The sequence below is a fragment of the Pipra filicauda genome, unplaced genomic scaffold, assembly GCF_003945595.2.
Source record: "Pipra filicauda isolate LSUMZ 115617 unplaced genomic scaffold, ASM394559v2 scaffold439_size563993_pilon, whole genome shotgun sequence".
Taxonomy (NCBI): domain Eukaryota; kingdom Metazoa; phylum Chordata; class Aves; order Passeriformes; family Pipridae; genus Pipra; species Pipra filicauda.
Genome location: NW_024104575.1, coordinates 440058 through 457401, shown reverse-complemented (window position 1 = coordinate 457401; position 17344 = coordinate 440058). Strand labels below are relative to the sequence as shown.

The 17344-nt window shown below is 40.0% G+C and overlaps 1 protein-coding gene across 3 annotated transcripts in view; it reads right to left on the bottom strand.

The window, feature by feature from the left end:
- LOC113982132 (arylsulfatase H-like) overlaps nt 1-17344 on the bottom strand; it is a 21196-nt gene extending 3852 nt beyond the window's left edge. The window contains exons 1-11 of one of the 3 annotated variants that reach the window (XM_039385821.1): nt 17276-17344; nt 14370-14439; nt 13272-13412; nt 12361-12482; nt 11356-11478; nt 8756-9179; nt 7085-7221; nt 5104-5238; nt 2714-2876; nt 1579-1700; nt 970-1197 (exon numbers count right to left, since the gene is read on the bottom strand). In XM_039385821.1, the coding sequence (XP_039241755.1) occupies nt 1154-1197; nt 1579-1700; nt 2714-2876; nt 5104-5238; nt 7085-7221; nt 8756-9179; nt 11356-11478; nt 12361-12482; nt 13272-13412; nt 14370-14422 (1464 nt within the window). In that variant the 5' untranslated portion in view covers nt 14423-14439; nt 17276-17344 and the 3' untranslated portion in view covers nt 970-1153. Of the gene's footprint in view, nt 1-969; nt 1198-1578; nt 1701-2713; nt 2877-5103; nt 5239-7084; nt 7222-8755; nt 9180-11355; nt 11479-12360; nt 12483-13271; nt 13413-13738; nt 13954-14369; nt 14440-17275 lie in introns of those variants that run through there. The other 2 variants (XM_027710087.2, XM_039385822.1) reach the window with 2 other exon arrangements.

The following is a 17344-nucleotide window of genomic DNA, read 5'->3' as shown; positions in this document are numbered from 1 at the left end:
TTAAAAGGAAACAGAGATCTCCAAGAATGGTGACTGATTTAGATACATAGGAGATTTGAGTTTCTGACTGCTGTTCTGCTCTAGGTAATGTGAACTGGTGACTGTGCTTGGGGTTAGATTGTAGAATCATAGGATTGTTTAGGTTAGAAAAGACCCTTAAGATGATCATGTCCAGCACTGCCAAGTCCAACACTAACCCATGTCCACAAGTGTCACACCTACACGTCTTTTAAATACCTCCAGGGATGGTGACAAAAACACTTCCCTGGGTGGCCTGCTCCAATGCTTAACAAACCTTTTCATGAAGACATTTTTTCTAATATCCAGTATAAACCTCCCCTGGAGCAACCTGAGGCCATTTCCCTTTGTCCGCTAACATAACTTGGGAGAAGAGACTGATGTGATGAAGCCTGGACCTACTGGTAGTTTTGGTGTGGGGCCAACTTGCCACCAGTCTGTCAGGTGAACTGATCTCTCGCATCTCCACTGGCAGCTCTAAGAGCTGTGCTCTCATAGTCAGTCTCTTAACACACTCGTCTGCTGTGTCCTGGGTGCATGGGGAGGGAGGTTCAAATCGGCAGCCCTGAGGTTTCTACCAGGCACGGGCCATGCCCCCGTCTGCTCAAACCTCCGGCCAGGATCACAGGGTGCGCGCTCCAGGAGGTCATGAGCAGCTGCAGCGCTTTGGGAACGAAGCCACTGCACTGGGGAGCTGGCGGCGCTCCCTCTGCTCTCCCACAGCTGTAGGTGGCCTTTCATACGGGGCACCTCGAGATGCGAAAACGAAACACGAAGCAGCTGGCTGCGCTGAAGGGCCGGGAGGTTAGGTTTTATTTTTATTTTGCTCTGTTTTGCTGTTTAAAACCTCCTCGCTGCAGCGCTCTCCGCCGCCCGGCAGGCCGCGGCTGTGGCGGTGCCGCGCTGCCCCCTGGCGGCGCTTCGTCTCCCCGGCCCGGCCCGGCCCGTGCCCGGCACCTCCCGCTGCTCCCCGGAGCCCGCGGGGCCGGGCGGGGAGATAGCCCCTGACCAAAACTGATTGCCTAAAGTGCTAGGTTATGGGCTTGGCTGAACGAATCATAGAACCACAGAAACGTTTGGGTTGGAAGGGACATTAAAGATCGTCTAGTTCCAGCGCTGGGTTCTTGTTGAAAGTTCAGTAAAGCATTACAGCTGCAGTCAGCTTGTCTAATGCCACAGCTGAAAAACATGAAACAAATAAGATAGGACTAATAAAAAGAAACCAAATACTGCTTAGGATAAAGACCTTCAATGCACAGTTCCTTTTGCTTCAATCCTACACTAAAGTTGATCCCGCATGCTTATGCATCAAAAGTGATACAAACACTGCAACAAAATGGGGATTCTTGAAGCTATGCTTCCCAGGAAGCAAACCCCTTCATCTCAGGCAAGGCAGGACAGCTAACAATGAGGCCATTCTGCACTTTGCAGAAGAACTGAGAGTTTGAGACAATAAACTTACTCCAGATATATGTATGCATATTTTTACATGACACTCTCTTGGGAGCTAGAGATCATTACATGGTCTGTGATTTGCTGGAGGGGGATGTTGATACTCACTGTCCTTCTGGTGCCACCGCACTGCGTGCAGAAACACACCGCAGTAGTGAAACATGAACTCGTGCCTGGAGTGTCGAACTGTCCCACGCAGCAGAGGCAGCAAAGTGCGCCCATCGATTACCCTGAGGGAGAGAACAGGAGTCACCAGACTGCTTAAGGATTTCAGTCTGCAGCTGGAGCACGAGCACCACTCACTCTATGTATGCAGCATTAGAATTTCAAGCGTCATCTCTCAACTAAGGTACTTTTTAGCTAATGAGCCCGAGATTTTTAATTATGTGAATGGGTGGAGATCAGGAATTAGCACTTACTAGCAGTTTTTGCAAATACAGCTAGTTTACACATCCTGCCTGGGGAGATAAGTCACCACTGCTGTAATTTTCCTGGAAGTAGGTGATAAGCACAGGTTAATTTTGCTACCTGAAATGGAAGTCAGTGAAGTAATTGACAGCTCTGTGAGCTTCAGGCTTTGTAGAAAAAAAAAACAAGCCACCTACTGAATTGACTAAGAGTTGGTTAATTTACACACCACCAGTACTTTTTTTGCTTTTTGCAGAAATGACTTAGCCACCTACGCTTTCTTGTGTTCTTTAGAGGAGGCTAACATAGATGCTAGAAGCTGTTTACTATTGAGGAAGCTACTTCTTTGGTACCGGCAGAAAAATGCCGGTCATGTGTCATTTGCTCCACCTTCCCTACTTGTGAATAATCAGGCTTCCTAGGCTTCCTGTCCTAGTACTCTAACAGGACCAACCACCTTCGTGAAAATCTGTGGATTTTTGATTTAAAAAAAGTAAAATTAAAAAGGGTGGCTTTGGTTGTGGGTTTTGTTTTGGTTTTTTGTTGGTTTTTTTTTTTTACAGTCATCCTAGTGTCCCAAATCAACCAAATTGCCTTTTGGTGATTAGAGGACTGAGATAGTTAAATGACCTTTGATAAAAGATACTGGTTTTTCCTTTGCCTTTTCCATACAAGCAGACAAGACGGGGAAGGCTATGCAGAAAGTAAGTTAGAGAATTGCCTGGTTTCGAAACAATCAGAATTTAACCTGTGGCTGTCAGGATGCATGACTTAGTCAGTTTCTATCTAAATCAAGAAAGAGAAGCAAATATGGTCCATGAAGCCACCTCTGTACCTGTCCTGAGGCACTGCCCCTCCAGCTAAATGAACTACTGTAGGAAAAATGTCCATAAGGCTTGTAGGTTCATCAATAACTGTCCCTGCAGGCAACACTCCCGACCACTTAAATATTCCTGGAACACGGATTCCTCCTTCCCATCCTCCCATTCCTTTTCCACCTGTTAAAGAAGAGGAGGAAAGTTTAACAAAAAGATAAAAGAATAAGAGATACTAGATGTTCATTGTGCATGTATAATAAAAGGGTTTAAAATTTTTAGAATATTCACATAACTTTAATGAGACCACACTAAATCCTCTAGAACAGTAGTGACTACATTGGAAATTCTGTTCTTCAAAAATAAGTCTTATTAACATCTTTATTTTACACTGCTTTCTTGGGTGGCACATATAATAACCCACTACTAAGCAGCATTTTTGGCAGAAGAGGAACAATTCCACCCTCTGATGCCTGAGAAGTCATTCTGATCCAGAGCTTAAGTTGAAGGTCATTTCAATTTAAGTATCTGAGAATACTCTCCACATTCCCTAAAAATATGCCCAAGAAAAAATCTGTTAATAAAAATCAGTTAATAAAATGAATGAATTAATGAATTAATTAAATAATTAAGAGCAAAATCTGACTTGTAGATGGAATAGGGGTTGCAGCCACACTTGGTGCCTGAGGAAGGGAAATTAGACAGGGCAAGCTTGATTGTCAGCTCACAATCAAAGACAGCAGGAACATTACAAAATTAGTTGCAGTTCTGGAGGGCAGCAAGGGGAATTAGGATAATATTTGATTGCCCTGCAGGAGAATACAGTCCCAGGGAGGCTCTGAGGTGGTCCCAAATGGAAGAGTGTAGAACCCATGCATTAAATAGGGGAGTGCTCTGAATATGCTGCAGTGACAAAGACTTTCCACCTGCATTTCTGTTGAAATTGTCTTGAGGTAATACAAAGAGTTTTTCTTAACTTGATTTCTCTTACATTCCTCTGGTCTTCTAAATTCTTTTCTCTGTGCAGTCTCTCTTACAAGTCAAAAAATTCATTGAATAGTATTTCAAAGTGAGAACCATTAACTAATTACAGATATAAGTTACAGATGTCAAGGATGGGAATATTAATGAAACAGTGTGGTTCAAAGTCAGAACTCCAAGTCAAGGATCCAGTTAGAAAACAAAAATTGCAAAAGGATTGAGCTCAGGTACCTATATGACCTTTTCTCTGTTATTCCTCCGATCAAAGGCAGAAATGACAAATTGTGGCTCGAAAGTTTTGTAGGAAAACGGGCGAACAAAGCTTGAAGGCAGCTGATTAGCTCAGCTAATAAATCAGCAGCTGAATGGTAGCTTACATTAGCCCCAGGCTTTGCTAAGTAATACTGTATCTTGCTACAAAGGAGGTGTGCTAATGGTTACAACTGAGAGGCAAGGTTCCCAGAGCTTGGATTTAAAGGCTGACAAGGTGTCATGATGGAAAACAAACAGGGCAAGTCCAAGTGCTTCTGCGATAATCTTTGTGCTATGTAAAATAGTGGTATCTCATGCTTTGTCAATCAGCAGAAGCTCTTCTCATTATTTGGATGTGTGGCTTATTTGTCTTCTTGTTTTCAATATGCTGTTTCAAATAACAGCAGTGAGTTTTACAGATATTTATTAATTAAACTGTATTTTTTAATCTTGCTAGTTAGTTTCAATGGGATGTCCCCTGTTCTACCATGTGTGGACATAAATGGGAATGCTTTTCTGTTATTGATATCTAAACTGATATTGTATCTTCTTTTGCCTTCTCTCTAAGCAGGCATGATTTCATCACTGTCCTCTCATACTGAAATCTCTAATGACATTTACCTTTCCTCTCTGGCCTCTCCTGTTACTAATATACTTGTGTTCAGCTGGTAGAAGTGAATTCATTAGATTAGATTCTAAACTATTCAAATGTGTCTGTTGGCCTTTTTGCAACTGTTACTGGTATGGAAACTTCATATCAAGAAATAAAGGCTCATTTTGCATTCAGGACTGTTCCTAGATGGATCCCAGCTGTATCAAACATTGCTTGTGTGGCCCATCAAGTAACTTGCTACTAGACAGTGTGCACTGTCGTGCTGAGCAAGGTCAAGAAGCACACAACTCTTCTTCCATAGGGAAATAAGTGAGGGGTACAGTTTTCAAACTTCATTATACAGTAAGTGCCAATCTGTGCAAGCTGTCACAGTAGCTTTTCAAGGCTTAACAGTCTGGAGGGGGCACATGCAAGAGGTACCATAGATCTTCATTTCAGATCTATAATCCAAGATTGTAATATCAGCATATAGTTTATTAAATTTAATATGTCTGAATGTATTTTAATCTATCATTTTCTTTTTAAGAGGAAGTCTTATGCATGTACACACTACAAAAATTTTACCTTTATAGATCCCATTCCATCCACCCAACTGAGAATTTCTTCTGTGAGCCTCTAAGGATCCTCCATGATCAGATGCAAAATAAATTAATGTGGTATTCTGCAAGCTTTCTTTGTCAATAACATTCAGAAGCCTTCCTATAAACAAAGCATAGCATCATAATTACATCAGGAGATACACTCAGATTTTCTAGGTCTCGACTCAAAATTCAGTGAAGACTGAGTCTTTCCATTTACCTGAATGAGTTCTGTTATTATCTACCACATTCAATGCAAAGAGACCTCAATAAATAAGAGAGATGGGCAATCACCAATAGTATGAAGTTTAACAGTGGAAAGTGCCAGATTCTGCACCTGGGATGGAGCAACCCTGGTTGTGTGTATAGACTAGGGAATGAGAAGCTGGAGCAAAGTGCTGCAGAAAGAGACCTGGGGGTCCTGGTCAGTCGCAAGGTGAATGAGAGTCACCAGTGCCCTGGCAGCCAGGAGGGCCAACCATGTCCGAGGGGGCATCAGGCAAAGCATCGCCAGCTGGTCAAGGGAGGGGATTGTCCTGCTCTGCTCTGCACTGGTGTGGCCTCACCTTGAATATTGTGTGCAGTTTTGGGCACCACATTATAAGAAAGATATTAAGCTATTAGAGAGTGTCCAAAGAAGGGCAGTGAAGATAATGAAGCTGTGTGAAGAGCAGCTGAGGTCACTTGGTCTGTTCAGCCTGGAGAAGAGGAGACTGAGGGGAGACCTCATTGCAGTCTTCAACCTTCTTACAAGGGGAAGGCGGAGGGGCAAGTACCAATCTGTTCACTCTTGTGACCAGTGACAGAACTCAAGGAAACAGCATGAAGCAGAGTCAGGGGAGGTTTAGATTAGACATCAGAAAAATGTTTTTCAACCAGAGGGTGGTTGGGCGCTGGAACTCCCCAAGGGAGTGGTCACAGCACCAAGCCTGTCTGAGTTCAAAAACTATTTGGACAATGCTCTCAGGCATGCAGTGTGATTCTTGGGGTGTCCTATGCAGGGCCAGGAGTTGAAGTCGGTGATCCTGATGGGTCCCTTCCAACTCAGAATATTCTATAATTCTATGAAATAATAATAACCCAACAAAAAGCAGATGAATGCTTATAAAATTTGTTTGTAGTGTCTATAAAAACAGGAAAATAAAAATTACCACCAACTGAAAAATAATTTAAATGATTGACCCTTTTATCCAAACTACTCAGAATACTCAGTCAACTTTATTCTGTAAATTCTCTGAGTCAAGGAATATGCTGAGTAGGTAGCCTCAAACATCTTGAAAAGCTTAAATAATAGTACCGCCTTGATTAGTAGCCATAGTAAACTGCCGTGTCTCACCAGGAACTGAGCAGGGACTCTGAGACCAGGCTACATACTATCAACCAAAATCATCTCCTGATAGCAGTGATAAAAACCTTGTGGACTGTAATTCAAACCTAATTTAATAAGGAATGGTTTTGTACTGATAACATCAAATGTTTATACAGAATGTGATTTATCTTAGATTGGTTGTCCTTATCACCTTCTGCATCAAGTATATTTGCCAAGAACAGCTTCCATAGCTATAGAAGCAGCAGCAAAAGGTGAACTGCACGAGGAAAAAGCATAATGTAATATTTAACATCAGCACCACTTACATCTTCTAAGACCAGACAGAGATGGAGAAATGTCATAATTTTGATTAACAGCATGATCAAGGACATATTTGATTATATGTCTGCATTTAACACTTCAGCACAGGAGTGTGTCAATTAAAAAAGATAAAGAACAAATCCTTACAAAGAAAGTTTAAGCTTTTGTCTTAAGAAAGAAAAAAAAGAAGTGTGGTTATGGTATGGCAATCTTTGAAACCAACTGTGTATCCGAGGCATGATTTTTACATGTGCAAAAAGGGAGTCTGGTGATCACTCCTTTAAGTTCTTTTCCACATTCAAATAAATGAAGAACTTTCTTCAAGACCAACACTTACCCACCATCCAATCCATCTCCTCTACATTATCTCCATATAGGCCATGCCTGCTTCTTCCTTGAAACTTCTCTGTGGTAGTGAGAGGGGTGTGAACATGTAAAAGGGAAACGAAGAGAAGAAATGGTCTATGCTTGTTTCTGAAATAAAAGAAAACAAGGGTCATTTCTCTTCAAACTGTCACTCAAAGCAAAATATAACAGTGGTATTATAGTTACTATCTCAATAAATATTATTATTGTGATCTAAATAATTTTTTTTTTATTTTGACATCTTTTTGCTTTTGAGGTTTTGGGACACAGAGGGGTTTAACCCACTCTCAAAGATGTTTGTTCTGTATCAAGATCAAAACAGTAATGAGCCCTTTCTTTTTCATGTTCCAAATTAGATATGCTAGAACATTAAATAAGCAACTAGGAAAAGTTGTAGCCGAAAGACTGACACAATCTCAGAGGCAAAGAGAATAGGACTTGCTTGCCTAAACTTAAACATGGATGTATGTCACTGAACATTTGAAGCATCCTCATGGAAGAGGCAGATATGACACTGTACCCACAGTGAAACCTTGATCCCTTAAACATCATGCCAGGTGGGATATCCTAGGAACCTAAGATTACCTATACTCAAAGTTTTACAGAAGGAATATATTTTACCTCAAATTTCCTTGAGAAAACAAACACACAACCCCAAAACCCTGACAGAAAGAGTATAGTCTTTTTCAAGGATGTTCCCAGACTTAACACATGAATAATTTAAAGACTTAGTGGTTTGTTCAATTCCAATTGAGGTTACTGGTAGAAATGAAGGACACTTGTCAGAAAAAAAACCCAAACACGAAACTAAACAAAACTCACTATCACTCTTCTGCTTGTAAAATATTAACTTCATATGACACTTTCTATAACAGTCCATTTACCAGTCTAAGACCATTTTTCTGTTCCTACTGACAGAAGGCACAGTCCTTGGCCAGGACCCCTTTGTATCAGCTGAACAAAACATAAACACCAGAATAATCATCTTCCCTTTCCCAAGGAACTGACCAGCGATGTTGTCATGGTTTAGGAATGGTGCTTTCCAGTTTAGTGCTCCCACTGAGACTCTCCAAACCACGCTGCTGCTTGCCTGCTTTTCCCCCTTTCTCTACACCATGCAGCAGGCTGGAGAGGAGAATTGAAGGCACAAAAGGTAAAGATCACAGGCTGAGATAAGAACAGTTTACTGGAAACAGCAATGAGATAACAAAATGAACAGTAACAGCAACAATATTAGTAACAAAAGTGTAGAAGAGAGACAAACGAGTGATTCACATGCAAAATGCTCAGAACTGGAGTTACCCGACCACTCCCTCTGCCATGCTTACTTGACCGGGAGAGACACCGTCTCCCCATACCGGCAACGATGTGAGGTGGTACAGAATAAACTCTGTAACCTTTTGCAGCCCCCTCCTGGTGCTGCAAAAATTAACCCTCTCCTGACCAGAACCAGGACAGATGTATAAGACAAAAGACAGCAGTTGGATGCTGACAGGTAGGAAAATGCCAGAAATTAACAAATTAATGGCCAGCTTTAGGACAGAGAGTTCAGCATGCCAGCTACCTAACCTAGTGTTATATGACACAATAATGATATTATTGTTAAAACCCCTTAAAATGTGATACAATTTTTGTTGATTACCTTTTAATGAATGTAACTGCCTCTTTCAGCATATTAGAAGCAGTTCTGTTTAGGTTCATAGGTTGTTCAGTGATATCATGGTTTCTCATCAGGATACAGTTCCAGTACTTGGTGAAACCATAGCTGGAGAACCAGGAGAGGAAGTGAAGGAGACCACAGATGGCCAGACAGATGATTATTTTCCATTTTACTGGGAAAAAATTGGCAAGTTTTCCAATCACAAGAGTAAATACTGCAAGGGTGATCATCTGTGTGTAAAGCCAATACGTATCTTGCAAAGACTTGGCCAGTTCAGGGTCGTCTGTGCCTTGACACTCATTCAAAAGGGTAAAAGGCATGCCATAAAAATAGTCAAAGCCATGATTTAAAGGATGGTGGCAGTGATCACGGCGGGTTTTGCAGTTCACACCCATATGCCACTTCCCTGAAAATATAAAATAAAGATCTTAAATCCAACATCATGACTCCTGGGTGTGCCTGCCTGTATTTCTAAGGGGTTGGCTGTAACCCTCAGTTAAGGTGCAGCTGAGGGAGGAGCTGGTGTGGAATGGGGATAGATTCAAGGAGCGACAATGCATTGGCGCTTTATCTGTCTAGAACAGCTGCTTCTCCTCGCCTATCAGTTTAAATTCCATGTAGGGCAATGGCCCAGCTTAGACACATCCTTGAATAAGAGCAAATAAGGTTGCAATAGTTGGTGCTTCTTATTTTTCACATGATGAAGTAGCCATGCATTAACAGGTAACATGGTGGGGAGAAACTGAAGACATCCTTGTGTCAAAAGAAACAGCTAAGTGCAAAAATATGAAATATTTTACACACAATTTCTATCTGACCTTCATAATCTTGGAACAAATTTCCGGAAAAAGACGTATGTATTGGCTCTGTGTGGCCATACTCATCCTAAAATGAGTAGCAGAAATAGGCCATTCCAATTATCCAGTACAATTGGATATATCAGAATATGTAATACAGTGATAATGAACCTTAATTAAGTCATATTACAGAGCAGTGTAATTATCCTGACATTGAAGGACACAGTCTATAACCAAGGGCTTAGGAGCTATTACCTAGACAAATAACTTCTGAGAACTGCTGACCAGTCCTGCACTTGTGTACATGAATGTAGTTTACAGTATAAGCTATATCAGACTGCAGTGAGCAGGGTGTGAAGTCAGTACATCACTGAGACTTGCTTCAATTTAGGAACTAAATGACACCTCAGTGTGCAGAGCTGAGCAGAGGTGTGAAAAGCACAGTAATTACAACTAAGCACAACACACCTTTGACTACATCAAAAGGGGTTTAAAAAGGAGAGATGCTTGAAACACACAGCCTTTAATTGCTCTTCAGTCAAAATTAGCAAAGAGTTAACAGGATTTTCTTTTTTCAGACATGTATTTTGAGCCAAGACCCACTGAAGTAAATGGGATTATTTGAGCTTTTTTTGTAAGGGTTTCCTTTTGCAGAAATAAAGGGACTTTTACCATCCTAACTGTGATAATAAGCAGGATGTTTAAATAACAGAAAATCTTGCCACCAGGTATCACAGAATGGGTAAGGTTGAAAGGGACCACAGTGGGTCATCTGGTCTGACCTCCCTGCTCAAGGAGGGTTTTCCTTGCACATTGCGCAGGATTATGTCCAGACAGTTCTTAAATATCTCCAGTGAGGGTAGGTCCACAGCCTCTCTGGGGAATCTCTTTCAGTGCACAGTCACCCTCACAGTAAAGAAGTTCTTCTTATTTTCAAGTGGAACTTCCTGTGCACCTGTTTCTGCCCATTGCTTCTTGTTTTACTGCTTGGCACCACTGAGTAGAGCCTGGATCCTTCCTCTTGACACGGTCCCTTCAGATACTTCTACATATTGATGAGGTCCTCTCTCAGTTGTCTCTTCTCAAGGCTGAACAGGCCCAGCTACCTCAGCCTTTCCTCATAAGACAAATGCTTCAGTCCCTTAATTATCTTCATTACTGATGAATAAGTCAAACAATACTGGGCCCAGTATTGACCCTTGGGGGCACCACTAGTGACAGGCCTCTAACTACACCCTGTGACACTGATTACAACCCTCCAGGATCTACTGTTCAGCCAGTTCTCAATCCATCTCACTGTCCACTCATCCAGTCCATGCTGAATTTGCCTATGAGGATGTTGTGAGAGACAGTGTCAAAAACCTTGCTGAAGTCAATATAATTAAGACTACTGTGCTGAAGTCGATACAATTAAGACTACTGGTGTCTCAGTACCAACCAGCAGACAATATTTTTCTGCTCTAATAGATCAGTAAAAATCTCTGTTGTTTCATCCTAAAGCAATCTGGACTGGGCAAACAAGATTCTTTCCTTTGAATTTAATTCCATTTGCAGTGTGAATTTATATATTCCATATATTCTCATTTTGGATCTATCAGATATGCTTTACTGACATTGGGACTTGTGGATAGCATTCTAAAAACCCTGTTGATTTTGAAAGTTGTGCATACAAGAAAATCTAGTTTAACTGATCCTAGACATTTTGCAAAAAAGAAATGTATGTACAGAATCAGCCTAATTTGAATAATAAGCAATTAAAAGGTGACAAGTTGCTCTGTCTCATACCTACAAGTGCTGTAGAATAACCTTGCTGCTGCAGTATTCTGGCAAAAGTAGTTTCATTTGGTGGAAGCCCCCCAGAACATCCGTTCCAAAAGAGGACCTGCTGTTGAGTGCTGGAGGCCATGCCTACAGAGGAATAATAGTCTTTAAAATAAAACAAGCCAGATTTCAGATTTTCAGTCTGCTCAGAATGTGCTTTCTAATGAATGGGACTCAGTTGTCTAAGCCTAGTGCCTTTTTATAAGCCACGTAGTATGACGTGGGATATTCTGATCGGCCTCCAGAATTATGTCTCTTCCAAGTCCCATGTCATTATATGCTACTCCAATGCAGATGCCTCAGCTATGCTGGGGTGTCTACAAGTGGCAGGAAGACGGCTATGTTTGGACATTAGGCAACGTCTTACAATCAAAGTTCTATCAAAATATAATGTTAGAAAAAAAGAAAATAAGTTTTTTATAGAACAAAAGGTTTACAGAGTCAGGGGGACACACTTCTGAAATGCACAGTTCATGATTACATTTCTCCTTAAGCAAATCAGAATCACATCAGAGGTGCTGCACTGATTACTATTGCCATATGCGGTGGCTGAAGTTTTCTGTCATAAATTTACATGGCTGAAGTAAATTGGTTTTAAAACATAATAACTGAGAACTATTCCACAGTCTGACGCATTTCACTGTGAAAAAAATTGCCAGGATATTAAAAATATTACATTTAATATAATCTTAATACCACTAAACAGGCAGCATTTGCATAATTTTCTTCTTCATTTTTCTGTCTGTAGGTGCTTTGTGCTGTTTAGATTTTCATCCATTTAGCCACATTAAATGTGCTTTATGTGGGCATTTTCCCATAGAAATCAATCATTACTCATCTCTATTTTTTCCCATCTCACTGAAACTCCAAATCCCAAGATTAACTAGTCTTTAAAATTGTTTGTTTAAGGGGATTTTTAATATCAACACTGACTAGACTAACTACATCAAACCATTAGAGTGGCCCAACCTGATCTGATGGGGTATCTGCCAGTCAGGAAAGCAGCTCTGCTTGGAGTACAGACAGCAGCTGCAGCAATGTGCTGATTAAGTCTCACTCCTTCCTTTGCCAAGCCATCAATGTTAGGAGTCCTAAAGAGAAAAATCCCATCTCTGATAAAAACATGTTACACAGAAGTTCATGGTATCCCACTCCTCTTAGTTTTGTGGAGAACATCACCATCAAATTTACAAAAATCTGTTTACCTACAACTCAACTAGAAAAGCTCTGTGTTATATATATTTTTGAGACACCTCGACTCCTTAGAAATTAATTTTCCATGGATATGTATGTTTTTATTAATAACTAAAAAAGGGGGGAGAGGGAGGAAGAGAAGGTATTTCAGGTCTGTCTCATATCAAAATCTCATGCAGCATAGGGAAAAAGAGTCTGTTAATAGATACAGGAAAACACAATATCCAAGATTATAACAGGCTAGAGCAAAGATAGGATATCTCTACAATCATTCTCTCAATCAATCTACATACAGATTGATAACTGCACTAGGGATAAATATATCACATAGTCTAAGCTGTCTAAATGCCTAAAATGCCTAGTCTAAGCTGTCCTAAAATGCCTACTAAAGTTGTTAACTGATATTAAATTCTAATCTCAGTTCTTCATCTCCCTGGAGTTGTGGAAATTTGTACATTATACACATGCCTGACAAGTACACTGCACAGGCATAATTGTAAAGTTTTAAGTCCAAGAAAGTTTCTCAAGCATGCTTGTATAATTTTGATTAGAGTAGAAATTACTGTAGAGCAACTATTTTGTACGTAGGTTGAAAAGAAGTGTATCTAATCAGTTAATACTGAATTTTTTAATACTGTCATCAGTGCTTTTTTTACTTCACCAGGAAGGGATAATTTATTTCATACCTTATTGTATCATTGCCGTAGCAACCCACATCTCCAATACCAAGATCATCAGCCAGTATCAGCAAGAAATTAGGTTTTGAAGGACTTGATACACAGGTTCTTGGAAACAAGCATAAAATTAGCCAAATGTTTAAATAGCTCCTAAAAGTAAAAGTAAAGAGGTAACATTACAAAAAACAACTTTAAGCTTTACAATGGACTTCAAAGTATTATTCTTAAAGTTTTATGGGGACTCAGTATAGTCAAACAGCAACCAAATACTGCCAGTAGATGGAGCTCCTGAATATTTAAAAAAGTCCTTGAGCTTTCTATTATCAGTAATTTTTTAAATTATTATGATTTTTATATTATTGATTTATTTATTATTGTTATTTATTCGCACAGAAATTTTGTGTCTGCATTTCTTTATCGACGTATACCCTGATCTCAGCGGATGTTCCCAGTAGATTGAGTGGTTGGATACTTGCAAGTGTCCTGAGGCACTCCTTGCACACGGGTGTGGGATGGTCCTGTTAAGGCTCCTGGAATGAGTGGGACAGGAGCATGAAGGTAATTGGTGTGAAGTCACACTGGTCATTATGGCAATGGCTTGACTATTGCATCTACTGCACCCATTCCTACATACAGTGTTTGAAAAGTGCTCCTTAAGCCATGGGACCATCTGCAAAATCAAGGTGCAGCAACAAGCTTAAACTTGATTATCTTCCTAAGATATATCCCTAAGAATATCTCCATGCATGTTTTAGTTGTTCAAGGTGTTTGCAGTCAGAAGCTTACAGATACCCACATGCTAGAACATACCTTCTGAGTTCATTAATAGATACTACAATGTGTTAAATGCGTAGTAAGTACTAGTACTAATACATAGTAAGTACAGTAAGTCCTATACTACATATTATACATACTCCTAAACTTCTGTGTCTTATAAAAGTAGGGTAAAAGGTCTTGAAATACCAATAAATCCAAACCTGTATTAGCTACTCTTAGATCCTCAATGAGTTGTGGCAGGAGTGGCAGGGAGAAAGTAGAGATTTGTTTACATTTTCTTAAGAACAACACCTAAAACCAAGAAAGACTCTCAGTGAATGTTTTTCTTACCATTGTTTTCCCTGATAAACTTCATAGTTTTCCCTTGTATGAAACAGGTCCATAACTGGTCATATGAATTCTGGTGAAAAAGCAAAAAAAAAAATCAGAGCCCAGCAGTTCCAGTGATCTTGCACGAAGTTCCTCAAGATCTGGCCTGTTTCCAACTGCTGATAACTCCAGGAGGACTTGTCGGAATTTGGAAAGAAGGCTAAATGTTAATGACTTTAAAAAAATGCCAAAGGTGCCTATTACGCAATACACACACAGAAATGTTGGTGTTCACTGAAAGGAAGGTTTTCACCATTTTACAAATGAGGTAGTGGTAAGTAAAACTAGTATCTCACTTTCTACTTAACCTCAGATCAACTTTAAGGAAAATAATCTAACCTTTACTGAGATTAGAAAATACAAAAAATACATCAAATAAAAGCCATCCTGGAAACTAATATTTGCAGTGTAATTCTTAGAGAAGGGACTGTAATGTTTTCATGTTTAGATGCCATCTAGTACATTCAAAGAGGTATTTATCTCTGAATGTTACTAAAAACTATCTGTAAACAGAAATATCTTTATTTCCTTAAAGAACTCCAAAGCTTAATGCCATTTATAAATTTAATTTGCTGGGTTTTCTACCTGCCAACTCTATGAACTCAACCTTTAAAAATCTAGAAATAATCATTCAGTTTCTAAATATTTATTTTTGTCTCACAAGGCAAACTTTATGAGTGGAAGCGATTTTCTGTGCTTGCTGAAAGAGAGAGCACACTCTTTTTCTCTTTGGAAAAAGAATGGCTTGGGAAATGCACTCCTTTTCCTTGTGAATGGCCTAAGGGATCTTCAGAAAACATTGCACTGGAATTGTGCAAACAGTAACACAGAAGTACATCGTAAACTGGCTCCACTGAGGACTGGCACATGCTCGCCTTCAGGGTGTACATTGTGCTAAATTAGATATGCTATTGATTCCCTCATTGTGAAAAGGGACAGAAAAATCTGAAATATCCTATCCATGCAAAATCCCTGCTTTTCAACCCTTCTTTCCATTTCAAAACAGAACAAGAACAAAGGTGTCGTCAGCTGTATTAAGGAAGAGATTGAAAGTAATTATAATATTTACTTTCTATAACAACTCAAAACCCATTTGTAAACAAACAGTCACTTCTAAACACAGAGAACTGAAAAGTTTCATCTGGACTAATGAAAGACTTGTGGGGTTTTTTCCTCCAAAAATCAGCAGGAAAATATAGTATTTTCTGAGAATGTTTTTTCTGCCCTTTTAGTATATATCAGTGTTCTTGAATGTCTAAGGAATACTAAACTGGCCAGACCAGAGTATAATCCTCCCTGTACATTTCAAAGGATGAACCATAAGATTAAAAAATTGCAGATATTTTTATTTTGACCAGGAAAATGGTATTAAAAGAGTCAGAACCTGGGGTCCATTGATGATTTGTCCAAGCAACATCTAGATGCTTGTTTGGCTATGGCTGAGACAATATGGGAAATAAAAAACCCAAACCAAAAACAATACCACCACCAAAAAAATACAAAAAGCCCAAAAAACCCCAAAGAAAACCACAAACCCACCAAAAGAAAAAACCCCAAGCAAACAACAACCCTCCCCCCCAACAATAAAACAAACAAACACAGAAACAAACAGAAAAAAAGTCAAGAAAAACCCAACAAACTTGATTGCTGTCAGTTACAGAATTTTCTGTAGCGTTGAGTTTCCCTTTACTGTTGGCAAGATCTTGAAAGACACTACTGACAGTTCATCTTCCCTGCCCAGTGGCTGAGTCAGAGATTAATGGAGAAGCAGCAAGACCTCTCTGACCCAATGCAGTGACTGTTTGAAGCAAGACTGTACTGCGGATGCAGATGCCTGAAGCCCAATATTGTGCTTTGAAAAGCAAAGGACTAATTACTGGGATCTCAAATCTTTTTGAGATGGCAGCGTAGTGGTGTTTCATTATCACAGCCTGACTGCAGTTCCCCTGAAACCCCGATGAACTGTGGTCCTACAGGACAGAGCTGGGGTGATGATCAGGCAAGTGCATGACGGCATTAACCTGTAAGAATAAAGAACGAGCGATGGCTCTGGTCATCATCTATAATGGTGATATCTTTAAGATGCTTTAACAATTGTGGCAGAGCTCTGCCTTTCCAGCAACTGTTAGACAGCATTGCATTTAAAGAGCTTGTGTTATATGATTAAGCTAAAACTATTGCAATGAAAACGTTCTCAGTCTACAGCAAGCAGTGGAGCAAAAGAACCAGACAGATCTGAACATTTAAGAAATCCCTTGAGTTCCCAGGGAGTTGATATGGTTTCAAAGCTGCTACAATAGCTCTGCTGCTGTACACATTCTCCCCCAGGTTCTTGCACCATAGCCAGCTGGTCACAGCACGCGTGTCGGTATTTAGACAGAGACTTTGTACAGCCCTTCAGGAAAACTGTGAACTTTGAACCAGGGAGGTGCACTGGTGGTATTAAAACGATACTTTGATCTAATACCATTGGCTGTGGCACCATCTGATTTACTGAAAGCCATTTTAGGAGCATTGCTCTTACTGAAGGAGTAGAAGAAGTACCACACATTAAACAACCCCCACAATTTAAATACATGTATTCACATTTCTCTGTTAGGTTCTGATTCCTTCTGAAAATAGAGCTCTTACTGACAGTGCTGACATGTGATGAAGCCGGTACTGGGCTCTAGTTTTCCTTAGCTGTTAAATGAAAAAGCAAGAGATTCATAAAACTAACAGCAGCTGCTAGAAATCAGAAATTTCTTAGAGAAATCCAAGAATATGTCAGATAGTAATTCCCTCTGTAAGCCAGTAAGCCACGATAAATGATCATCGGGACTAATAAAAAAGGCCAACACCTTTTTACATGTGGAAAACAAACAAACCCTTGTCTCAGTTACTCTTTTTGTTCCGAAATCCCTCTTGCTCCTTGGTGTGCCGAGCAGTCCTGATCC